Source organism: Myxine glutinosa, chromosome 5 (genome assembly GCF_964187855.1).
Source record: "Myxine glutinosa chromosome 5, kmMyxGlut1.1, whole genome shotgun sequence".
Taxonomy (NCBI): Eukaryota; Metazoa; Chordata; class Myxini; order Myxiniformes; family Myxinidae; genus Myxine; species Myxine glutinosa.
The window spans coordinates 80,554,529-80,581,299 of record NC_136265.1 but is presented as its reverse complement, the minus strand read 5'-3'; the positions used below and the strand labels follow the sequence as shown (position 1 = coordinate 80,581,299).

At 42.0% G+C, this 26,771-nt stretch overlaps 2 protein-coding genes across 2 annotated transcripts in view; one reads left to right on the top strand and one right to left on the bottom strand.

The window, feature by feature from the left end:
* LOC137428502 (uncharacterized) overlaps positions 1-26,771 on the bottom strand; it is a 186,720-nt gene that overhangs the window by 124,272 nt on the left and 35,677 nt on the right.
* Positions 16,426-17,679, top strand: LOC137428501 (uncharacterized). The gene has a single exon (XM_078777082.1). It carries the CDS (start codon positions 16,426-16,428, stop codon positions 17,677-17,679), a length of 1,254 nt encoding a protein of 417 aa, XP_078633208.1.

Sequence of the window (26,771 nt, the reverse complement as noted above, 5' to 3'; positions counted from 1 at the left end):
CAAATTCTCAGCCTTTTCGATGACAAATTCTCAGCCTTTTTGATGACAAATTCTCAGCCTTTTTGATGACAAATTCTCAGCCTTTTTGATGACAAATTTTCAGCCTTTTTGATGACAAATTCTCAGCCTTTTTGATGACAAATTCTCAGCCTTTTTTATGACAAATTCTCAGCCTTTTTAGTGACAAATTCTCAGCCTTTTTAGTGACAAATTCTCAGCCTTTTTAATGACAAATTCCCAGCCTTTTTAATGACAAATTCTCAGGTTTTTAATGACAAATTCTCAGCCCTTTTATGACAAATTCTCAGCCTTTTTAATGACAAATTCTCGGCCTTTTTAATGATAAATTCTCAGCTTTTTTGACATTCTCGTCCTTTTTAATGACAAATTCTCATCCTTTTAATGACAAATTCTCAGCCTTTTTAATGACAAATTCTCAGGTTTTTCGTGGCAAATTCTCAGGTTTTTTTAATGACAAATTCTCAGCCTTTTAAATGATAAATTCTCAGCTTTTTATGACATTCTCACCCTTTTTAATGACAAATTCTCAGCCTTTTTAATGACAAATTCTCAGCCTTTTTAATGACAAATTTTCATCCTTTTAATGACATATTCTCAGATTTTTCGTGGCAAATTCTCAGGTTTTTTATTTCAAATTCTCAGCCTTTTTAATGACAAATTCTCAGCCTTTTTGATGACAAATTCTCAGTCTTTTTAATGACAAATTCTCAGCCTTTTTAATGACAAATTCTCAGCCTTTGTAATGATAAATTCTCAGCCTTTTTAATGATAAATTCTCAGCCTTTTTAATGACAAATTCTCAGCCTTTTTATTTCAAATTCTCAGCCTTTTTAATGACAAATTCTCAGCCTTTTTAATGACAAATTCTCAGCCTTTTTATTTCAAATTCTCAGCCTTTTTAATGACAAATTCTCAGCCTTTTTGATGACAAATTCTCAGCCTTTTTAATGACAAATTCTCAGCCTTTTTAATGACAAATTCTCAGCCTTTTTAATGACAAATTCTCAGCCTTTTTAATGACAAATTCTCAGCCTTTTTAATGACAAATTCTCAGCCTTTTTATTTCAAATTCTCAGCCTTTTTAATGACAAATTCTCAGCCTTTTTATTTCAAATTCTCAGCCCTTTTAATGATAAATTCTCAGCCTTTTTAATGACAAATTCTCAGCCTTTTTGATGACAAATTCTCAGCCTTTTTAATGACAAATTCTCAGCCTTTTTATGACAAATTCTCAGCCTTTTTAATGATAAATTCTCAGCCTTTTCAATGACAAATTCTCAGCCTTTTTGATGACAAATTCTCAGCCTTTTTAATGACAAATTCTCAGCCTTTTTATTTCAAATTCTCAGCCTTTTTGATGACAAATTCTCAGCCTTTTTGATGACAAATTCTCAGCCTTTTTGATGACAAATTCTCAGCCTTTTTGATGACAAATTCTCAGCCTTTTTTATGACAAATTCTCAGCCTTTTTAGTGACAAATTCTCAGCCTTTTTAGTGAAAAATTCTCAGCCTTTTTAATGACAAATTCTCAGCCTTTTCAATGACAAATTCTCAGCCTTTTTGATGACAAATTCTCAGCCTTTTTGATGACAAATTCTCAGCCTTTTTTATGACAAATTCTCAGCCTTTTAAATGATAAATTCTCAGCTTTTTATGACATTCTCACCCTTTGTAATGACAAATTCTCAGCCTTTTTAATGACAAATTCTCAGCCTTTTCGATGACAAATTCTCAGCCTTTTTGATGACAAATTCTCAGCCTTTTTGATGACAAATTCTCAGCCTTTTTGATGACAAATTCTCAGCCTTTTTTATGACAAATTCTCAGCCTTTTTAGTGACAAATTCTCAGCCTTTTTAGTGAAAAATTCTCAGCCTTTTTAATGACAAATTCCCAGCCTTTTTAATGACAAATTCTCAGGTTTTTTTATGACAAATTCTCAGCCCTTTTATGACAAATTCTCAGCCTTTTTAATGACAAATTCTCGGCCTTTTTAATGATAAATTCTCAGCTTTTTTATGACATTCTCGTCCTTTTTAATGACAAATTCTCATCCTTTTAATGACAAATTCTCAGCCTTTTTAATGACAAATTCTCAGGTTTTTCATGGCAAATTCTCAGGTTTTTTTAATGACAAATTCTCAGCCTTTTAAATGATAAATTCTCAGCTTTTTATGACATTCTCACCCTTTTTAATGACAAATTCTCAGCCTTTTTAATGACAAATTCTCATCCTTTTAATGACAAATTCTCAGATTTTTCGTGGCAAATTCTCAGGTTTTTTATTTCAAATTCTCAGCCTTTTTAATGACAAATTCTCAGCCTTTTTAATGACAAATTCTCAGCCTTTTTAATGATAAATTCTTAGCCTTTTTAATGACAAATTCTCAGCCTTTTTATTTCAAATTCTCAGCCTTTTTAATGACAAATTCTCAGCCTTTTTATTTCAAATTCTCAGCCTTTTTAATGACAAATTCTCAGCCTTTTTAATGATAAATTCTCAGCCTTTTTAATGACAAATTCTCAGCCTTTTTATTTCAAATTCTCAGCCTTTTTATGACAAATTCTCAGCCTTTTTAATGATAAATTCTCAGCCTTTTCAATGACAAATTCTCAGCCTTTTTGATGACAAATTCTCAGCCTTTTTAATGACAAATTCTCAGCCTTTTTATTTCAAATTCTCAGCCTTTTTATGACAAATTCTCAGCCTTTTTAATGACAAATTCTCAGCCTTTTCAATGACAAATTCTCAGCCTTTTTGATGACAAATTCTCAGCCTTTTTGATGACAAATTCTCAGCCTTTTTTATGACAAATTCTCAGCCTTTTTGATGACAAATTCTCAGCCTTTTTGATGACAAATTCTCAGCCTTTTTTATGACAAATTCTCAGCCTTTTTAGTGACAAATTCTCAGCCTTTTTAATGACAAATTCTCAAGTTTTTTATGACAAATTCTCAGCCCTTTTATGACAAATTCTCAGCCTTTTTAATGATAAATTCTCAGCTTTTTTTTATGACATTCTCGTCCTTTTTAATGACAAATTCTCATCCTTTAAATGACAAATTCTCAGCCTTTTTAATGAAAATTCTCAGGTTTTTCGTGGCAAATTCTCAGGTTTTTTTTATGGCAAATTCTCAGCCTTTTAAATGATAAATTCTCAGCTTTTTATGACATTCTCACCCTTTGTAATGACAAATTCTCAGCCTTTTTAATGACAAATTCTCAGCCTTTTCGATGACAAATTCTCAGCCTTTTTGATGACAAATTCTTAGCCTTTTTGATGACAAATTCTCAGCCTTTTTGATGACAAATTCTCAGCCTTTTTTATGACAAATTCTCAGCCTTTTTAGTGACAAATTCTCAGCCTTTTTAGTGACAAATTCTCAGCCTTTTTAATGACAAATTCCCAGCCTTTTTAATGACAAATTCTCAGGTTTTTTATGACAAATTCTCAGCCCTTTTATGACAAATTCTCAGCCTTTTTAATGACAAATTCTCAGCCTTTTTAATGATAAATTCTCAGCTTTTTTATGACATTCTCGTCCTTTTTAATGACAAATTCTCATCCTTTGAATGACAAATTCTCAGATTTTTCGTGGCAAATTCTCAGGTTTTTTATTTCAAATTCTCAGCCTTTTTAATGACAAATTCTCAGCCTTTTTAATGACAAATTCTCAGCCTTTTTAATGATAAATTCTCAGCCTTTTTAATGACAAATTCTCAGCCTTTTTATTTCAAATTCTCAGCCTTTTTAATGACAAATTCTCAGCCTTTTTAATGACAAATTCTCAGCCTTTTTAATGATAAATTCTCAGCCTTTTTTATGATAAATTCTCAGCCTTTTTAATGATAAATTCTCAGCCTTTTTAATGATAAATTCTCAGCCTTTTTATGACATTCTCAGCCTTTTTATGACAAATTCTCAGCCTTTTTAATGACAAATTCTCAGCCTTTTTAATGATAAATTCTCAGCCTTTTTAATGACAAATTCTCAGCCTTTTTAATAATAAATTCTCAGCCTTTTTATGACAAATTCTCAGCCTTTTTAATGATAAATTCTCAGCCTTTTTAATGACAAACTGTCCATGAACGAATCTGCTCTTGGGAATCGAAATGTCCGTTAGAGCTCCGATTACAACGAACGGAATCGATTAAGGACATCAACATCAACTCAACACGGGCTTAGGACATCAACACGATCCTGTACGAGGGAACCCAATGAGGACATCAACACGACCTTGTACGAGGAAACCCTACGTTATAGTCAGGTTCACTATGTTAACAAATATAATTTCGTTCAAAATTTTGGTAGATTAGCAAAACTATACATTTTTGGAATATTCAGAGCATGAGGAATCCAAAAATTAATGTTTACATTTGCGTAGACACCTTTGCGAAAATGACACTCAGGACAGTGATGAAGATAGTCAGGTTCACTATGTTAACAAATATAATTTCTTTCAAAATTTTTGGATTAGCAAACCTGTACATTTTTGGAATCTTCAGAGCATGGAGAATCTGAAAATCAATGTTGGTATTTGCACAGACACCTGCATGGCCGCCATTTTTGGATTTTGAAAATGGCCGCCATAAAATACATGTTTTGCGCGATCTCGGCTTCTAGTCAACCTAGAGTCTAAACATTCAATAAGGAAATAACTACACTGTAGATGAAAATTGATCGGAAATAACTACGAATAACTACGCTATAACTCCGCTATTTTTTTCATTGGATGAAGCAGCGGTCGTTTAGGTATGCTATTAGCCAATTGATGAAGAAATTAATTATTCTACGATTTTTTTATATTTCTTTTGATTACCGAATTAATCATTGAATCAATCAATTGTTGTACACCTCTCCCTCCCAATACTGTCTATATGTGCTGCACACCGGCATTGGCAGGTGCCAAAGGTGCCCAGACAATGTCACACCTGAAGGATATGTTATTTATTTATTTGGCATGGGGCGGTGTACTTTGTAGCTCGACTTGTTTACGAGATTTTTTTCACTCCTTTTTCGTTTGTCAATGTTAAATTGAGATATCAAAGTCGTGAGTTAAATGAGAATTCTATTTTTACCTTGTCAGATGATAAATGGATTGAGGATGAGACATTTCTTTTTGTGACAATGCTTGCTTGGGTTTTGACCAAATTATCTTGCAAAACTTTCTTTTTTTGTCCCCCGTCGCACCGCGGAGCGAAAGGGGGACTATGGTTTTCCCGTGCGTAAGCGAAGGACCGAATTCGAATTTGGTGTGTGGGTGCAACTAGGCATATGGAAGAACCCTATTAAAATTAGGTCGACACGTCAAAATCCAAGATGGCCACCGCCATGTATGTCTGAACCTTGTGAGCGGAATATCTTGAAAAATAAATGAACTACTAACTTCTAATCTGGTGTGTGGGTGTATCTACGCATAAGGAAGAACACTATTGAAAATTGGGCCGCCACGTCAAAATCCAAGATGGCCGCCTTGCGTCCTCCACTTTGTCAACTCACATCACTTCACCGACGGGGGACCTAGGCGTAACGCTTGTTTTCATTGGATTCACTCATTTATCCCTTTTGTCCATGCAACACAATGTCACGTGGTTTCCAGATGAAGCTCCTCTGGTGAAGATGGAACCCTTCCAGAGTAACTCTCTTCAGACCTCTCAGGATGCTTTGTGCTCTGAGCATATGAAGCAGGAACCATGTGATTCTCCTCCGGCAGAGACAAGCAAAGCTGATCAGCTGCTCGAAGGTAAGCCGAGTTACACAGAGAACACTACACTGTAGATGTCAAAATCACATTGCGTTTTTTATTTCCCCAAATAAATTATTTATTTCCAATCCTTGTAGAATTGTAGATGCATTTCGTGTTTCCACACGTGGGCAGTTTTTATGTAAACGAGACAAGGGATATTGGTTGCAGTTGAAATCCACAGATATTTATGTACTTTACACAAGAAGCTAAAGTTTGAAAGTCTTTATTTCACCAATTCACTCTGTGAACTGTAAATAACAAACCAATTGAGATTACTGAGACTTGACAAGTCTGAAGTCTGGACCTTTTCCTTTACCATCTAAGATCGTTTTCTGGAGACTTTTCAGTGAAAATCCACATCATTTCTTGGATTGTTTCTGTGATTTTTTTTGTTTGTTGAGGGACAGACAAATTGAGAGAGAGACTTTGAAGATATGGGAAGTGGAGAAGAATGAGCATTGTGAGAGAACACAAGGGGAGGACAAGAAGAACACAGAAAGCAAACCCTGAGGAAGGAAAAACAGGAAAGTTGCAAAGAGATGGGCTTGGGGAGAGCTAACTGGGGTGGAAAAGATCATGGTTTTGGATGGGGGATGATCCGAGATGGTGGTGGACAGCACTTTTGAAAACCTGGACGGAAGAATAAGATTAAAGAGAATGTGGAAGGCACTTTTGGTCGGCCATTGGGAGGGGTAGGAGGGGGTAAGAGAGAGTTGTATGGGGGTGGAGGGGGTTTGGAGGGAGAGTTATATGAGGGTGGAGTGGGGGGGGGGGGGGGACAGGGAAAGAGGGAACGGGAAGGAGGATGTCGGTCCCTGTACATAGAGTCCCAACATGGCGATGTTCGTGCCTTTATTTTATTTCCGCACAACGTTTGAAAACTAAAATGCGATGTGCTCCACAAACTTAACCTGAACAGAATTTCAAAATTTAAACAGTGGAATTGAGCTAAACAGCAGCTCCAACTGCTAAACCAGAAAGCATCTGAAAATGCAAAGCCTGTCCACGTTCGTTTGTATTCAGACATCATCTTCTTCTTCTTCCGTATGCTCAAAATAGCACAGTTTAAAAAAAATACAAAATGAAAATTGATGATTTTTTGCAGCTTTGACCTTTGAGCTTTAGATATAAAAACCAATCTGCTTTTAGCTTTTGATTGGTTAACAAATCAATTGACCCAATATGCAAATTCTTAAAATTTCATGTCAATTGCATGAAAATTGATGATTTTATGTGATGCTGACCTTTGACCTTTTGACAAAATTATTAATTTGCCTTCTCCAAATCCTCATAATAAAGCTTTGTTAAAAATTTGATGAGAAAACTCAAATGTTAAAAGGTTACAGCCATGACACAGACACTGCACACACACACGGACATACACAGACACACGGACACACACACGCACATGGACACACACACACACACGCACAGAAGTGATTGCAAAACCCCGTCTCCTACTGCGCACGGGACAGGCTAAAAAAGTGTACATTTGCTAAAAAATCTCTCCGGGTGGTGTTTCATATGACCCCTTTTTGGGGGAGGAGGGGGGGGGGCAAATTTGTTTTGTTGTATCATTTGTATCTCTCATCTATTTACACTTCTGAAGACGATTTTCCCGTGGCGCATGGAAGCAAATGACCATTTAGAAAGGCAGAAAACAAAAGTGTCACTGTTTATTTGTAAATGTACTGCACTTAATTTGATTTGCACTAAAATTATTTCATTAGACTTTGTATTTAATTAAGCATGTGAGTTAAGAGGGGGCGGAAATTTGATATCTCGCCCCGAGTGTCATTTTTCCTCGATACGCCACTGACTCCACTGTACCTGCGATCTGTTTTTTAAATTCCTTGGCCATTTCAACAAGAAGCAATCAGCTTGCTATCGCTTGCTGGAGTGGTTAAGCTGCTTGCCGAGGGCTCTACAAATTAAGACAGAAATACCTGTGTACTTAATTAATTAGTCACAAGGCCGGGGAAGTTTGGGTGTGCCATAACACCCTTTTTAAATATGATTAATCACCACTTGGTGAACGCTATTCAGGCTGCTTTTGCAAGCCATGGCATGACAGTAGACAGAGCTCCCTTTTTGTTTTTACGTACCCATTTTTTTATTGACTAACATTTTTGTGCGCTATAATAACCCTCCCCTCCCTCCCCCTCCCTTCCTCCCTCTCCCTTCCCTTCTCCCTTTTCTTTCCCCCTTCTCCCCCTTCCCCTCCCCCTTTCCATTCCCTCTTTCCCTCCCCCTTTCCCTTCCCCTCCCCTTCTCCTCCCCTCCCCTCCTCTCTTCCCCTCTCCTTCCCCCTTTCTCTTCCCTCCTTCCCCCTTCATTCCCCCCTCCATTCCCCCCTCCCCGTTCCCTCTCTCTCCCTCCTCCCCATCCACTTCCCTACCCCCGACACTCCATCCTCGCCTCTCCCTCCCTCCTCTCCTCCCCGCCTCCCTTCATATTCCTGTCAGGAAGCGACTCATTGTTACTCGGCAACACCGGGTACTTTTGCTAGTTCATAATAATAACTAGCAGGGACCAATGGAAATTCTATATAATGTACGAGGCTCGTATAATATGGCTCCAAGTCCTCAACTTCCCCTACCTCTCCCACCCCCTCACAAATCCCAAATCATCAATCTCCAATTCCAAACCCAAACTGCTTACCCCCCCCCCCCCCCCTCCTAACCAAAGGGTGTCGATTCTCTCCCCACTCCAAGCCTTCAAACCATCTCATCACCCATCACAATAGCCTGTTCAACTCATAATCCCATGAGATATGTGGAAAAGATAGGTGACCATGAGCAGATCATAGCCTGTCATGGTCACCTGTCCAACTCGCAATGCTGCGAGATATGCCGAAAAGATATGGAACTATAAACTACCTGAAACCAATTGTCTTCCTCCTTATGCATATGCAGGTATCCACCGCTAAACGAAGGATCGCTGCAATGAATGGTTTCATTCAGGCCTATTCATTGCTGAACAACGGTCTTCATTCACTACAACAACCATCACAGTGTCATGGTGATTCTACAATGTCACTTCCTTGGCGATGATAAGTACGATATGTTTCTCCACTGATTAACTTTTCAAGGGGGGGGATTAACTTTTCTGAGTCATCTGTCCAACTCAAATCCTGTGAGATCTCTGTCAACAATCTGTCAATTTCCCGACCCAGATCTCAGTCAATGGAGTATCTTCTCTTCTGGACTTGGTTATGACTAACTTCCCTGCAAATGTCTGCTGCTCTTCTTCTGCTCCAATCGGTTCTTCTGATCATGTGCTTGTCAAAGTGGATATCTCTCTGGCCATTCTCAGAGAGTCTCCTCAGTGCCGACGAATCTGACATTTCACTCAGGCTGACTGTCACGGTCTTCAAGCAGCCATCAATCATCTGGACTGGTCTCCCATCTCTACTGCCTCTGACATCAATTCTTCCTGGGAATTCTTCCAAAGCAAACTGCTCTCTCTCATGCACAGATTTATCCCATCTCGTCTTCAGTTGTCTTACCCTTCCTCCCATCCATGGTACACTGAATCTTGTGGTGAGGCAGTTGCCCTGAAACAACTTGTCTTTGCCTCTTGGAAGGCAAATCCAACTGAAGGAAATCTCAGTTCCTTCCACCAAGCTCGGAACAAGTGTGTGTCTACCCTCAGGAGTGCCAGGAAGCACTATCTCTCCACACTCAAGATTGAAATCTCAAACCTGTCTCCTTCCTCGAAATCCTGACGGCATCTGGTCAAATCCGTTTCTGGTGTTTGTTCCTCCTCCATCCCCTTCTTTACCTCAAAAGGGTACACAGTTGACACCGCACGTGACAAAGCCGAATGCCTCAACTCTGTGTTTGCCTCAAAATCTTGTGTCCCAAACCCATCTCTCTCTGTTCCCACCTTACCCAGTCGAACCCAACTGCTCCTGGACTCTGTGTCCTTCTCTCCTGACAAGGTGGAGAAGTTTTTTGTCAAACCTCGACTCTGATTCTGCAACTGGACCAGACGGCATCAGCCCACGGGTCCTAAAATCCTGCTCTGCCGCTCTATCTCACCCTCTCTCTGTTCTTTTCACCCTCTCTTTTGCTCAAGGTCATCTGCCAGCATCTTGGAAATCAGCAAACATTACCGCTTTACACAAAAAATGTGCATAAACAGATCCTTGCAACTACAGACCAATCAGCCTGCTCCCAATTATCAGCAAAGTCATGGAATCCATCATTGCTTCGGATATCAAATCCTTCCTCTTCTCCAATGGCTTGATCTCCGATCATCAATTTGGATTCAGACCAGGTCATTCTACTCTGGACATGTTGCTTCTGCTGTCTCAACAATGGATGGAGGTCCTCAATGCCAAACAAGAAATCAGAGCTGTCTCCCTCGACATATCACGTGCCTTCGATACGGTCTGACACCCAGCTCTGCTCACCAAACTCTCCTCCTATGGTATCCATGGAAATCTCCACGCATTAGTCCATGAGCCAGATAAAATTTGACTACCAAAAAAAGAGGGCAAATCGCCACTATATTTTTCAGTTAGCCTTACATATTGCCTGTATGAAAAAATGTGATGGACATTTGAATTCGGTAGCTAAACCCATAAAATGGCCGCCATTTTCATATTTCATCAATTTTCATATCTCATAAATTTGGCCGTAACTTTTAATCGGCTGGTCTGAGGCACATGCACCCTCCATAAGATATGTTCAGTATGTCATTTGGCATATTTCAAAGTAAACTAAAAGGAAATTTGTTCACTACCTGTCGAGATAATTGGGAAAATATGTAAAAAATGTGTAATTTTCATGCAAAATGCTCAACTTGCCCAGCTTGGGGAAGGTTGAATATTTTACATTGCTGGCTGTCATTAATTATTTAATTAATAGGCTGTGCGCTTGTGGAGAGTTTCCCTGTGCCAGTGCATTTTGAGGGTAATTTACACCCAAAAAACATTCTTCAAATCCGTAAAAACGGACTGAAGAATACAATCTATAAGTTGTGTGTTATATATAGGGACATTTGCAAACAGAAATTTTAACGTAGAGCCATTTTATGTTACTTCAGGTGAAGAATGATATACGTTTGATTGCAGTCATTTCATATACATGATATAATAATCCACTTACCGATGATGGTGTCTGTTCGTACTCTGGTCAGGCTTGTATCGTCTGACTTCTGGGAGTTGTATGCCCCCCGGTTGCTCGTCGTACTACCCTCGTTGTTTCACCGCTGACATCATCAGATGGTTGCCAACTGTCACTGGACGTTTCGACCCATTTGTCTTTATGCGGCTTCCAATGGGGATCTTCGCGACGATACCATAACCAGCATGACGCCCTCCCTGCTTGCTCTCCTAGTCTGCGTATAACTGTCCTCCTCTGCCTTCCTCGAATACCTATCATTTGGCACATCGTCTAAAATGACTGCGCAGGGAATCCATGACAGTCCACCTCCACAGGGAATAGTCATGTCTTCCAGCCCCTCTGTTGACACCTCTCCATCAGCTCGGCGTACTTGGCACTGTTCCTCTCATAGGCCTCCTCGCAGCCTTCTTCCCATGGGACTGCTAACTATCACGATGATGATCTTTCGCTGAGTTGACCAGATAACAACATCTGGCCGAAGGGTTGTATGCACAATATCTGGAAAGGCTAGCTTCTGGTGCAAGTCTACCTGCATCTCCCACGTAGATCCATCTAGAAGGCACGCCTTTGATTGATGAATATGTGTAGGCCTCTGATGTTCTTGCAGACTTTATATGTAAACAATGTGTGTTCAGTCATCATCATTAAAAAATAGACTTCCACAGTCCCCGCTTTTTCCCTCTGGGCAACCAAATAAAAATAGACCCTTTATTTTTGGATCTGGGTGTCTAATTCACCTCTACCTAAAGCCCCAGTCACACCGGGCCTGCGATCAGGTTACGACCTAGCTGCGACCGAAAATTTTGTGAATCGTGGGCAAATCGTAGAAAGAGCGCGCGACTGGTTGCAGAGGTCGTGGGTGATTGCCAGAGCAAAATCAGTCGCAGCAAGGTCGATGGTCATGTTCAAAACTTCTGACCTGCGATTCCAAATCGTAAGAGGTCGCAGACAGGTCTTACATGGTCGCATGGTCGTACCACCAGTCGCGCATGGACGCACCACCAGTCATGCATGATCGCGGGTCAAGTAGTCACACGATTGGTCGTGCTACTGGTCCTACCACCTGACGATTGGTGGTGCCACCTGTCGTTCAACCTCACGATCGGTAGTGCGAGTGTTCGCAGGTCGCCACGATCGATTGTCCGAGTGGTCGCAAGTCGCCACGATTGACCGTACGATTGGTCGCTGATCACCACCACTATTCGCACGATTACCTACGATTGATCTTGCGATCGATCTTCTCCAATCGTTGGTGATCGCACAACCATGCGTTCCACCAATCATACGATGACCCCTAAGACCAATCGCTGTTTGCGATCGCAAATGGAGAGCATAGCAAACATTGACGATTGGTCGTACCTCGGCCAGATTGCCATCAATCGCACGATCCAGAAATCGTACGATCCAGTGTGACAGGCCTAAGGCATGCATACACCATCCTGATGGAAAAGTTTGATTGTTATTCGGCGTCGTCTTGCATGTTGAATCCCTCCGTCGTTAAGAGTTCAGTTTGTTGCGGAGCCTTTCATTCAAGTGATCCACTTCCTGGTGAAATATGAGGTTGTAAACAAGTTTTCACCTCATACAAATGCACAAAATACTTCAGTTCACGATAAAAGTTACTATTTTCCCTTCTCATTTCCATCACAATCTGGGTGACAATATCAACATCATCCATTTCTGACACCTTTAACATTTGGCGATTATTCATGTGTGATGCTCTGCGGCAGGATGAACGCTGAAACTCTGTGCTCCTGTCATCAAAGAGTGACCCAATATCTCATGTGCTTGAGGAACCAGGCACAGGTCACAATCTTCTCTGTGCTTGCAATGCACAATCTGCCACGTTTCAGCAGCACACAAGCCATTGCGTGTTGAATCACCAATATGGTTGCAGATGGGCAAGATCACAAAATGACCCTGCACAGCATGCAGCATCACTGCCATTCTTACAACAAGTGTTAGCAGATCTTCACCAAGGCTGTCATCCAGTTTCATCTGACCTGCCCTCAAGCAGAGAGTGTGAGGAACTGGACAAATCCCGCTCAATCAGCAGAATTGTGTGAGGTATGGACCAAAGCTGGAGGTGCATCGATGAAGGCTCCAGGATCATGATGTCCAGGTGATCCATGGTGCACACCAGGAACAACCAGTGGAGCCATGAAGGCCCAGTGTCCAGCTCAGGCCAGCAGTCCCATCCAGGACTCATCCTCCTTTTGGCAATCAGCAGAGTCACGATGTCATGCTGGAACATCAGGCAGGACCTGCAAGTTGCTATGCCAATGGAAGAAGAAACTTTGGCTGTTGATGTGAGCTCCAAAACAGGTGCTGACATGATGGATGTTTACTGAAGCAGGTGGTCACTTTCAACCCACATATAACAGTGGTTCAGGCAAATGGTCACTTGAAACTCCTGCGAGGGTAGGTGATATCATTTTTTAAACCACAATTATCAATTTTCCAAAGGAAGGTGTCTTTCCATGTTTTGGAGGTACATGCCATAATAATTTCATCTTGAGCCAAATTCACTGATCTTAATCTCCAGCAACTCTTCCAAAAGCCTAATTTCGAATCTTACAAGTGGGTTATTCTCCTCTTTCATTTAATCACACCAGAGCCTGTTTCCGACACACTGGATCAAGCAGAATCATTTAAAAACATGGAATTAACACATTATAACTGACAATGTAATTAATATTCCGATTATGTTCTGCCTTATAACAATTTACATTGGTTCACAGGTTCCCCGAGAACATTTGAAAGATTATATTTCATGTGTAACACCCGAACAAAACATGAAATCAGGGGTGTACACGTTTCAAGCAGAAACAAAGTACATATGAATAGAAGAAGAAGAAACACCTTTAGAGGCAATTTTCCCCCGCAGAGTAGGGGTTGGCCTTTTTTGGGCACCGTGGTCCCCTTTTTGAAGCAATGTTTTATGGCCGGATGCCCTTCCTGCCACCAACCCTGTTAGTCGCCTCTTGCAACACAGGGAATTACCAGTGAACTGGTCCTCAATTTGCCGACCTCAGAAGGATGACAGGCTGAGTGTATGGCCGCCGCCATGGCCGCCGCCATGTATGTCTGAACCTTGTGAGCGGAATATCTTGAGAAATAAGCGAAGTACCAACTTCTAATCTGGTGTGTGGGTGTATCTAGGCATAAGGAAGAACGCTATTGAAAATTGGGTCGCCACGTCAAAATCCAAGATGGCCGCCTCCATGTGTGTCTGAACCTTGTGAGCGAAATATCATATCATAGCATGTTTTCTGTGTCTTCCACTTTGTCAACTCACATCACTTCCCCGACGGGGGACCTAGGCATAACGCTTGTTATATAGGGAAATGGTGGCCATCTTGAAAATATGATACAGGATTAATATATACACCTTTAATCTTATCATTATCGGATTCCTTGACAATGAAAACATAGAAGTAGACACCAAAATTGTCTTTATAAGTGCATTAGAAGTGAAGATATTGGCAAAAACAGAATTTATCGGAAAGTCGTGGCGGCCATTTTGTTTTTCGCCTCTAAAAAAAATTCCTAAAGGGTGCCAGTTTGGCACCCGGCTGATTATGCTTCAGGACAGGTCAGAGATAATGAATCAACCAAAAAACTTCATAATGACGCTCAAGCATGCTTTGCCTTGAAATGCCTGTTTGGCATCTGGACTATATCCAAACAAGAGGAAAACTAAAGTAAAAGAAAATATATAATCCTTTGGTAATCGGCCGGCACTCAGCTTTGTGTCCCCAAATGGCTGGTAAGGCTTGCCGGTTGCTCGTCGCCTCCATACCACCGTGCGGGAAACGCACAAAATGGCACGGAGTGGTGCCCTTCAACGTCAAAAGGAAACACAACGCGGACCCAGTCCACCGCCGATGTCGATCCTGTGCATTGTCGTTCCGACTGTCCTGAACCGCTGTTTCTCACCAGCCCTTTTGTAGGAGCGCACACGAACCAAAGACCACATGCCCACGACCAAGCTGGAACAAGGAGGAAATGCGATTGCCCACAATCAAAGCCAGGACCAGAAGAGTGAGTAAGATGGCGCCACTGGGTCTTTTTTTTTTTTTTCCCTTCACTCTCGAATGTTCCACGATGACGTCACACTCTGTCCAATCACCGAGCGCTATCCCATCATCCATCGTGCCTCCACCAATCACGAAGGCCGGGGCATGGCCTCCTTGAAAACTCCTTGAAAATAAAATGACGTGGGGGGCGGAGTCCAATCTCTTTCGCGAATGTTCGGATGAAGTCGAAGGCCGTGAGGTGGGACCTGGTTGGCACGATCGGCAAATGTGCCGGGTTTGTTGGACCTGGCGGCGTGGTGAGTGAATGAGTCCATTTGTTATAGGTTTTTTCGGCCTTTTAATTGCAATAAGGACGGAGGGAAGATTACAGCGGCAAATTACACACTGGGGAATTAATCTTTAAGCCATAGAATTACTTAACACGAAGCCACGCCCCTCATGGCGATATACAAACGCTCTTACCAGGACAGACGGCCTACTTATATACATCAAGATGGGTTTTTCACGGCATACGGAGCATTTTAATCTATACATTCTGAACTTAATTAAGGTATTTCATCCATACCCCAAAAACATAACAATACCATCTAGGTTTGAAGGGAAAAGAGGAATCCTGCAGAAACCTGGGGGTGTGGGGAGGGGAGGATAGGATATAGCATGGAAAGAGCAGAGGATGTAAGACCAAAAATGAGATTGTAGAAGACAAAGAGACCAAAGACCTGTCTGTGATGGAAAAGTAAGAGGCCCATAACCTCTGCCTCATTGCGGGTCATTCCAATAATATTGGAGGTCTTGGTTTCCACTGCCTCAAGCTGAGCAAGGTATAATGCAGGGGCGCCAACCCAGAGGGGAGAGCAGTACTCGATCAAGCTGCGGATGAATGATGGATTCCATGAACTTACTGATGATTGCAAGTAAGCTGATGCGTTTTCCACATGGGTTGTAGAGGCCAAAGGTTTGAAAATCATTGTTTGAGGCACAAACTCTGCTCTTGCTGAGGATAAGTTGGTGAAAGTTTTATCTTATACCTTCTCTTCCTTTCAATTTATTGTCCCTCCTTTGTCATGTTGGACTGAAAAATTATGCATCTGGAATTACTTTCTGAGGAGGATAAAGGGAGACCTTAGAAAATATAAATAAGGACCACACATCACACCTTGCCATTTTCTGCTGCAAGAATAATCGAATAACCTCTGGTAAGGTAGCTTGTGTTTACCCAGTCACTGTCAGATACATTTTTGAAAATGGAAAATTCTGCCATTTTTGAATCCTTGATATTGAGCTTCTCCATTGAGTGAAGCACAGAAATATAGCGAATGTTTAATCTAATCTGAGTGAAATATTAATTATCAATTGTCCAACATTTTGAAGTGTTGGTAAATTTTGAATGCTTTTTGTGATTTGTCGTTTCAGTGAAACAAATGAAACTCGTTTCTTGTTCCAACTGTTCTAAGTTGTTCTGCTCAGAAGTTTTAAATCGTCACATGACACAGACTGTTTGTCAAGAAACTGACACGTTTAGCAACGCACCTTCCAACCGCAGTTGTAAAAGCTGTGCAAAGACTCTCAAGAATATACAAGGAAGGAAGAGACCATACAAGTGTTCTGTTTGCAGTAAGGATTTTGGTTATTCATCACATTTGCGTCAACATCAACGGATACACACCGGAGAGAAGCCTTACAAGTGTTCTGTGTGTCTTAAGGCATTTATTTATAGAGCAACATTAACAAGGCATCAAAAAATACACACAGGAGAGAGGCCTTACAAGTGTTCTGTTTGCAACAAGGATTTTGCTTATTCGTCATATTTGCATCAACATCAAAAAATACACATGGAAAAGAAACCCTACAAGTGTTCTGTGTGCAACAAGGATTTTGCTTATGCATCATACTTACATCATCATCAAAAAATACACATGGGAGAGAAGCCTTACAAGTGTTCTGTTTGCAACAAGGATTTTGCTTATGCATCATACTTACATCAACATCAAAAAATGCACACGGGAGAGAAGCCTTACAAGTGTTCTGTGTGTCTTGATGCATTTGGTCATAAAGCAACTTTAATAAATCATCAAAGGATACACACAGGGGAGAAGCCATACAAGTGTTCTGTTTGCAGTAAGCATTTTGCTCATTCGTCATATTTGCATCAACATAAAAAAATGCACACAGGAGAGAAGCCACACAAGTGTTCTGTTTGCTACAATAATTTTGCTTCTTCTTCACATTTGCAGCGACATCAGAAAATGCACACAAATGAGAAGCCTTATGAGTGTTCTGTGTGTCTTACGGCATTTGTTGAAAGATCAGCATTAATAAGGCATCAAAAAATACACACTGGAGAGAAGCCACACAAGTGTTCTGTGTGTCTTAAAGCTTTTCATCTTTTGTCAAGTTTGAAGAATCATCAAAGAATACATACAGGAGAGAAGCCTTTCAAGTGCTTTGTTTGCAATAAAGATTTTGGTCATTCCTCACATTTGTATAATCATAAAAAAATACACAGTGGAAGAAAGCCGTACAAGTGTTCTGTTTGCAACAAGGATTTTGCTTATTCATCACATTTGCAGCGACATGAAATAATACACACAGGAAAGAAGCCACACAAGTGTCCTGTTTGCAACAAGAATTTTGTTCGTTCCTCAACAATGAAAAGACATGAAAGAATTCACACAAGAGAGAGTCGCCTGTTCCACAACCCACAACTACCAGGTTCCAGAAAAATGGGAGAAGATTAAATGAACAGAGCTGGAGCTTAGAGGAGGAGAAGGATATCATCCTCAAGTGCAAACTGTACGCTATGCATGAAGCATGGGGTATTAACGCTGAAGGAGAAAGATTCATGAACCAGTTGAAACAAACAAAGCTGGCAGCCAAGATTGAAATAGTTCCATTAGGGAACCTCAATTCAGTCGCATCAATGAAGGAAAAATATGTCACTCAGGAAAGAATAATGGAAATAACAACAAAGCAAGACAGCAAGCATTTGAAGACATGAATTGGATGACCCAAGAAGAGAGAATTAAAATGAATGTAAAAAAACTGGACAAAGAAGGAAAATGGATCTTATTGTGGGCAATGGAGTATGCCAGAGCAAAAGTCATGAGAAATGAAAGGGGGAACACTTGGGAACAGATATTCCAAAGAATGTGTCCTGACAAAGTTAATTTTAAATGCACAACACTAAATTCAAGGGAAAACAATTTCATCCGTCAGAAAATATTCACAGAGGAGGAACTCAGAATAAGAGAGGAAGAAATTGACGAGACAATAAGAAATAATTGGTCACCGAGAGATGGCGCACCACCACTAATGCCGAAATGGAATGAGGGGACGTACACATGGGATGAGATTCCCAGAGTCCAAAATCCCAAAGAAAGGGGGCAACTGACGGAACTTACTGGTGTTGAGCAGGAGATAGAACAGGAAGAGAGGAGAGCAGAAGCGGATGGGATTTCAAGTTTAGTTGCAATAACGGAGACAGAGATTGGGCAACAGATTGGCGAATTGAATCAGGAACCAAAATTGGAAATTCTACAACTGGATCAAAGATTGACAAAAGCAAATGCTGCAGCAGCACCACTTCTAAAGGAAGAACAACTCAAAGTTACTAACTCAGCCCAAATACCACCTTGCAAACAAAACAAATTAGACCATCAAAGACAGATCACAGGGAAGAGGAGGTTGACGGCAAACGGCATAGACTTGAAGAGGCGTTGGCTAATAAAATAGAGGAAATCGGACTAATATCATCTAGGGAAAGACCGCAACTTCACCGAATAAAAAACGACAAAAAACTGAAGATACAAGTAAGGAGAATAAACCAAGCAGTCATTTAATCTCCTCAAATCACCTAATCAGTAGCACTGTATGTGCAAGAGAAAATAACAGGCGAACAACACAAAAAAAAGAATTCTGCAACTGGACCAGACGGCATCAGCCCACGGGTCCTAAAATCCTGCCCTGCCACTCATTCACACCTTCTCTCTGTTCTCTTTACTCTCTCTTTTGCTCAAGGTCATCTGCCTTCAGCTTGGAAATCGGCCAACATTACCACTTTAAACAAAAAATGTGCGAAAACAGCTCCTTGCAACTACAGACCAATCAGCCTGCTCCCAATTATCAGCAAAGTCATGGAATCCATCATTGCTTCGGATATCAAATCCTTCCTCTTCTCCAATGGCTTGATCTCTGATCATCAATTTGGATTCAGACCAGGTCACCCTACTCTGGGCATGCTGCTTCTGTTGTCTCAACAATGGATGGAGGTCCTTAATGTCAAACAGGAAATTAAAGCTGTCTCCCTTGACATATCACGGGCCTTCGGTCTGGCACCCCGCTCTGCTCACCAAACTCTCCTCCTATGGTATCCATGGAAATCTCCATGCATGGCTTGCGGACTTCCTCTCTGGTCGTAGTCAACGTGTGCCCCTGAATGGGTTTCTCAAACCTCCTCTTCCTGTTCAGGCTGGAGTTCCCCAAGGCAGTGTTCTGGGCCCTGTGCTTTTTTCTGGTCTTCATCAATGATCTCTCTGACTCTCTTGAAAATCCTCTCTATCTCTTGGCTGATGACTCTACTCTCTGTCACTCCATACCTCATCCCTCAAATCAGCAGTCTGCAGCCTCCTCACTCTCTGCAGACCTGGAAAAAATCATAGACTGGTCAAACAAGTGGAACATGTCTTTCAATCCTGACAAATCTCACACTCTCACTATGTCTCTCCGAAAAGACCGACTGGACAACCCTCCCATCTACTTTCTGAACAATCCTCTCCAAGAAGTTCTGTCACTCAAGCTTTTGGGTCTCACTATCTGCCATGATCTTTCCTGGGAAAACCACATTTCCAAGATGGCCACCAAAGCCAGTCATCGACTGGGCATCCTCCATCATGTGAAGTCCTTCCTTGGCACACCTGAGCTCCTCACCACATACAAGGCTTTCATCTGCAGCTCAATGGAATACTGTTTTCCCATCTGGGCTGGTGCTCCTGCCTCACACCTCGCTTGGCTTCACTCTGTTGAAAACAAAGCTTTCAGAATCATTGGAGTCTCCAGCGATGAAGCTAACTCCATGGGCCTTTCACTCACTCACCGCAGGCAGGTTGGTGGTCTTTGTCTTCTGCCGACTCCTCTCCGGCCTAGCTCCCCCAGCTTTGTCTGTTCTCTGTCCCGCAAATATTCCTACAGGTCGCACAAGATCTGCCAGCAACCCTCTTATGGTTAAACTGCCAAAATCAAGACTCTCTGCTCACCTTCACTCTTTCATTCCTCTTTTTTCCCGCCTCTAGAACAAACTCCCGCACTTTCTTCAATCCTATTCCTCCCTCCAGGTCTTTAAAACAGCTGTTCACCACCATCTCTTATCTTCCATCCAAAACCTTGATCTTTTCTACCTCCGTTAATTCACCCCAGATCCACTTTTTTGAAATATCGACTTCTTTCCTGGAAGTCCTGGCTGTGTCTATGTGTTTTATACCTCTACCACCTCCCCCCCCCCCCCCCTTCCCATGTTCCCGCTCCTCCTGTCCTCTCCCCCCCACAGATCTCCCGATGACCCTGCCCTCAAATGTTGTACTTCTGTGCTTACCTCTCTCTCCCCATCTTGTCTCCTGCTCCCTTTTTCGTATGTTTTATGTGTGAATTTGTTTTCATGTGATTTTACACGAGCAAACGAGGTTAGCTCTTACACGAGCCTCGATCTTTCATACAATAACAACACAACAAAAAAGATACATCTGATAATCTGAACAGAAACAAAAAGCCACCATGGAAACGGAGACTGGAGAAGCAGAGAGACCGACTGAGGAAGGAAACGGGACAAATAGAACAATTCAAGAAGGGAAACAGAAGTCCAAAGCTCAATAAACGAATCAAACGAATAAAAAAATAAATAAAACATCGAAAACAATGGGTAGAACCATTTGCTGCCCATAATAAGCTCCAAATACAACAGATAGCAGGCGGGGTGGGAACATGAGACCAACAACAGAATAAAGCAAAATCAACAGTTTGAAAACACCCCAAAAAAGTTATACAGAGAACTAGGGAAAGAAACAAAACTCCCCCTAAAAAAGAGGATCTTTAAAAATTCTGGAAAGGGACGAAAGAGAACACAACAAGGAAGCAGATTGGATCCGTAACCTGGAAGAGAAGAAACAACATCTCGAAGAATTGCACCAAGTAAAAATTGATGCAGAAAACACAAGACAGCAGTTTGCAAAGATGGCAAACTACAAAATCCTTGGCCCAGATGGAATACCAAACCTTTGGTAAAAACAACTGTATGCTCTCCACCCTCACTTCACTCAAAAACTTAACGAAATCATCTAAGGGGAACAGCCAATGGATCAATGGTTCACAGAAGGCAACACTATTCTCATCCCAAAATCCAATGAAACCCATCTACCCCACAAGTATAGACCAATAACATGCTTAACAACAGCAGACAAACTTTTAACAGGATTCATTACCGATGACATTTACGAACACCTCACTCAGCAAGGAGCTTTAGAGGCAGAACAGAAAGGATGTAAGAGAGGCTGTTATGGAATGATCGACCATTTGTTATGATGATAGACCCCAGATCGAGAGGATGTAAGCAAGTTCGGTGGATGCCAGTGTCGATCGAGAAAAGGATGGGCCCATGAGTGCAGACAAGAATAAAAAAGTGAATGGTCATGAGCAGGAGTATTTTGTTGAGCAGGTCATGATCAGGAGTATTTTCCCTGGGAATTGTTTTCTGGCCAACAAGTTTGTAAATGCTTTGCCAAATGAGTTAATTTTTCTCCACATGTGTAAATGGGCGTTACTTTCATGGTACTTATGTCTATAATAAGTACGTAGTGTTAAAAGGGAAACTCGCCTAGTTACGAAGAAATGTGTAACGCACAACTTTCACATGGACAGTGCATATTTGCTTTGACACTTTCAATGATAATCGGTTTGAACTGTGGAAATTCCTGCTGTGTGAAAACACTGGGTGGAAGATGGTAGAAAATGCTTTGATGTACCTTGATTGTTGTTTTGCAAAAACATGCTTTTCTTAATGGTGTCCATAAATGTCTTGCAACAGTTTTCTGCCTCATTTCCCTTTTTCTTTGAATATTTGATAATTTGCCCATCCATCCTCACTATTTGAAGCTCCACATTTCTTGGTAACATTTGCTCCAACTTGGAAAGGTTAGGACGTTAGGTGCAAGCGAGTGGAGTAAACTCTTTAAGGCACTTTAAGATACATCCTGTCCCTTTAAGATACTCTTTAAGATACTCTTTAAATACTTTAAACTTTAACTCTAAACTTAAACTTAAACTAAAAACTTAAACTTAACCTTAAACTTAACCTTAAACTTAACCTTAACCTTAAACTTAACCTTAAACTTAACCTTAAACTTAACCTTAACCTCAAACTTAACCTTAAACTTAACCTTAACCTTAAACTTAACCTTAAACTTAACCTTAAAACTAACCTTAAACTTAACCTTAAACTTAACCTTCTGGAGTTCCCCAAGGCAGTGTTCTGGGCCCTGTGCTTTTTCTGGTCTTCATCAATGATCTCTCCGGCTCTCTTGAAAATCCTGTCTATCTCTTTGCTGATGACTCCACTCTCTCGCTCCATACCTCATCACTCAAATCAGCAGTCTGCAGCAACCTCACTCTCTGCAGACCTGGACAAAATCACAGACTGGTCAAACAAGTGGAACATGTCTTTCAATCCTGACAAATCCCACACTCTTACTATGTTTCTCCGAAAAGACCAACTGGACAACCCCCCCATCTACTTTCTGAACAATCCTCTCCAAGAAGTTCTGTCACTCAAGCTTTTGGGTCTCACTATCTGCCATGATCTTTCCTGGGAAAACCACATTTCCAAGCTGGCCTCCAAAGCCAGTCACCGACTGGGCATCCTCCATCATGTGAAGTCCTTCCTTGGCACACCTGAGCTCCTCACCACATACAAGGATTTCATCCATAGCTCAATGGAATACTGCTCTCCCCTCTGGGCTGGTGCTCCTGCCTCACACCTAGCTCGTCTTCACGCTATTGAAACCAAAGCGTTCAGAATCATTGGAATCTCCCGCGATGACGCTATCTCCGAGGGACTTTCACTTACTCAACGCAGGCAGGTTGGTGGTCTTTCCGTCTTCTACCGACTCCTCTCCGGCCGAGCCCCCCCAGCCCTGTCTGTGCTCTGTCCCCCAAATATTCCTACAGGTCGCACAATATCTGCCTGCCACCCTCTTATGGTTAAACTGCCAAAATCAAGACTCTCTGCTCACTTTCACTCCTTCATTCCTCTTTTCTCCCGCCTCTGGAACAAACTCCCTCACTCTCTTCAATCCCACTCCTCCCTCCAGGTCTTTAAAACAGCTGTTCACCACCATCTATTATCTTCCCCAATCCAAAACCTTGATCTTTTCTACCTCCGCTAATTTCACCCAAAATCCACTTTTTTGAAATACCAACTGCTTTCCTGGAAGTCCTTGGTGTCCTTGCGTTTTATACCTATCCTGCCTCCCCCCAAGCCCTCTTATCACGTACAGCCATACTCGAAAAATCTGAATTAGCGGACGTTGTGGCCCAAAAGCATCCGATTAACTGCCGATACGACGCCATCTTACGACGCCATCGTATTGCCGTCTGCTGGGCGAAGGCGAAGCAAGCCGTCTGCTGATTGGACAGGCGAAGGCGAAAGCAAGCCGTCCACTAAGTGGACAATCCAGAGCATGCATTTGTGCCGGTGTCGGCGATCGTTGTTCATATACGCACTCTTCATTCTCATCTTTCTTCCTAACTCTTACTCGGACAAGCAAATCCCCTCTACCATCCATAATGGTACATTCTATCCATACACCACATCCTCCCTTCCGTGGATGTTCCACGGGTTTCGGCTAGTTCTTACTAACTGCGAAACAATATTTCCGAAATTGCTCCTTAACAACCCGTAAGCATAAATTAACCATAACTGAAAATGGTTTCAAAATACATTGCCTCACTCCTGCTATAAAGCTAAACTTATATGAAGCTTAGGGATCCAGAAAACGCAGGGATCACACGAATTTACCACTGAAAGACATGTTCCACTTGTTTGACCAGTCTGTGATTTTGTCCAGGTCTGCAGAGAGTGAGGAGGCTGCAGACTGCCGATCTGAGGGAGGAGGAGTGGAGTGGCAGAGAGTGGAGTCATCAGCAAAGAGATAGAGAGGATTTTCAAGAAAGTCGGAAAGATCATTGATGAAGACCAGAAAAAGCACAGGGACCAGAACACTGCCTTGGGGAACTCCAGCCTGAATAGGAAGAGGAGATGAGAGAAACCCATTCAGGGCCACACGTTGACTATGACTAGATAGGAAGTCCGCAAGCCATGCGTGGAGATTTCCATGGATACCATAGGAGGAGAGTTTGGTGAGCAGAGCTGGGTGCCAGACCGTATCGAAGGAACGTGATATGTCAAGGGAGACAGCTCTGATGTCCTGTTTGGCATTAATGACCTTCATCCATTGTTGAGACAGCAGAAGCAACAAGTCCAGAGTAGAATGGCCTGGTCTGAAACCAAATTGATGATCTGCGATCAAGCCATTGTAGAAGAGGAAGGATTTGGTGTCAGAGGCGATGATTGATTCCATGACCTTACTGATAATTGGGAGCAGGCTGATTGGTCTGTAGTTGCAAGGATCTGCTTTTGCACCTTTTTGTGTAAAGCGGTAATGTTGGCTGATTTCCAAGATGATGGCAAATGACCTTGAGCGAAAGAGAGGGTGAAGAGAACAGAGAGAGGGTGAGATAGAGCGGCAGAGCAGGATTTTCGGACCCGTGGGATGATGCTGTCTGCTCCAGTTGCAGAATCAGAGTCGAGGTTTGACAAAAAATTCTCCACCTTGTCAGGAGAGAAGGACACAGTCCTGGAGCAGCTGGGTACAACTTGGTCAGGTGGGAACAGAGAGAGATGAGTTCAGGACACAAGATTTTGAGGCAAACACAGAGTTGGGGCATTTGGCTTTTTCACGTGTGCTGTGTAGCCGTTTGAAGTAAGGGAGGGGATGGAGGGGGAACAAACACCAGAAACAGATTTGACCAGATGCCACCAGGATTTGGAGGAGGGAGACAGGTTTGAGAGTTCAGTCTTGAAAGTGGAGAGATATTGTTTCCTGGCTCTCCTGAGGGTAGACACACACTTGTTCCGAGCTTTGTGAAAGGAACTGAGATTTCCTCCATTTGGATTAGACCTCCATGAGGTGAAGGCAAGTTGTTTCAGGGCAACTGAAATACTAACTTCTGTCCTGGAAGTCCTTGGTGTCCTTGTGTTTATACTTCTCCCACCCCCCCCCCCCCCATTCCCATGCCTCCTCCCCCCAAGCCCTCTCCCTCCCACACATCTCCATGCTCTCAAATGTTGTGTTTGTGTGCTTCCCCTTCTCTCCCCATCTTGTCTGCCGCTCCCCTTTTCATATACTTTGTTTGCTTGTTTGTTTGTTTGTTTGATAAATGTTAGCTCTTTCACGAGCCTCGATTCAGTATACAAAAAAAAAACTGCCTTCCCACAAGATTCAGTGTACCATGGATTGGAGGAACGGTATGACAACTGAAGACGAGAAGGGATAAATCTGTGTATGAGAGAGAGCAGTTTACTTTGTAAGAATTCCCAGGAAGAATTGATGTCAGAGGCAGTAGAGATGGGAGACCAGTCCAGATGATTGATGTCTGCTTGAAGACCGTGCCAGTCGGCCTGAGTGAAATGCCAGACTCGTCGACGCTGAGGAGGCTCTCTGAGAATGGCCAGAGAGATGTCCACTTTAACAAGCACATGATCAGAAGAACCGATTGGAGCAGAAGAAGAGTAGCAGCCATTTGCAGGGAAGTTTGTCATAACCAAGTCCAGAAGAGAAGACACTCCATTGACTGAGATCCGGGTCAGGAAATTGACAGATTGTGTCAGTCCCAGTGAGTCACAGAAGTGCTTTGCTGTGGTGCCTTGGCTGGTGAGAGAGGAACCCACACCCAGCCAGCTGGCATGATGACAGTTGAAATCACCACATATGAGGAAGAGAGAGTTGGGATGCGTGGATAGAAGTTGGTCCATATTGTCAGACAGGGAGATGTAAATGGAGTCATCACTGTTTGGAGGATGGTACAGAACACGTATGAACAAACGGTGGAAGCAGAGAGGAAGCCATAACCAGAGGTACTCTTGGGGGTGGGGTGGAGAGAGTAAGGGTGAGGGGGGGAGTTTTGAAGGGGAGGGGTAAGGGGGGAGTTTTTAAGGGGAGGGGTGAGGAGGGAGTTTTGAAGGGGATGGGTGAGGGGGTGTTTTGAAGGGGAGCGGTGGAGTTTAGGAGGGGAGGGGTGAGGGGGGAGTTTAGAAAGTGGACGATTGATGAAAAACGAACATTTATTACAACCTGTGTTTATTGTGATTTTCAAGTCAGAGATCCGTTTGAGAACAATAGAGGAGGGGTGGAATGAAGGTGAGTTTGGAGAATGTCGGGAGGAATGACTGTAAGAGATTGAATTTTTTTTTGAAGTGGAATGATTTGAAGAGGAAATTGAAAAAAGCCTTTTAAATAGGAAGAAAAAAATAGCGTGTTGTAATAAACCATTGAATAAAACTCTGCAGGTGAAAGTTTAAACATATTTAAACAAAACCATGAAAAACAATCTGGGAAAAATCCTTGAAGTGAGGGTGTGGATCAGAGAAAGGAGAAAGGGTTGAATGAGATGGCGGAAACTAGGATTTGAAAGCGGAGTTACGGCTGGAGATGGAAGGAAGAGGTGGAAGAAAAGGAGATAAGGGGGTGGGGCGAGGAGAGAAAGAAAAAAAAATGTTGCATTTAAA

What these genes read in the sequence shown, in the direction of transcription:
- LOC137428501 (XM_078777082.1), top strand. Translation starts at nt 16,426, where the DNA reads ATGACACAGACTGTTTGTCAAGAAACTGACACGTTTAGCAACGCACCT.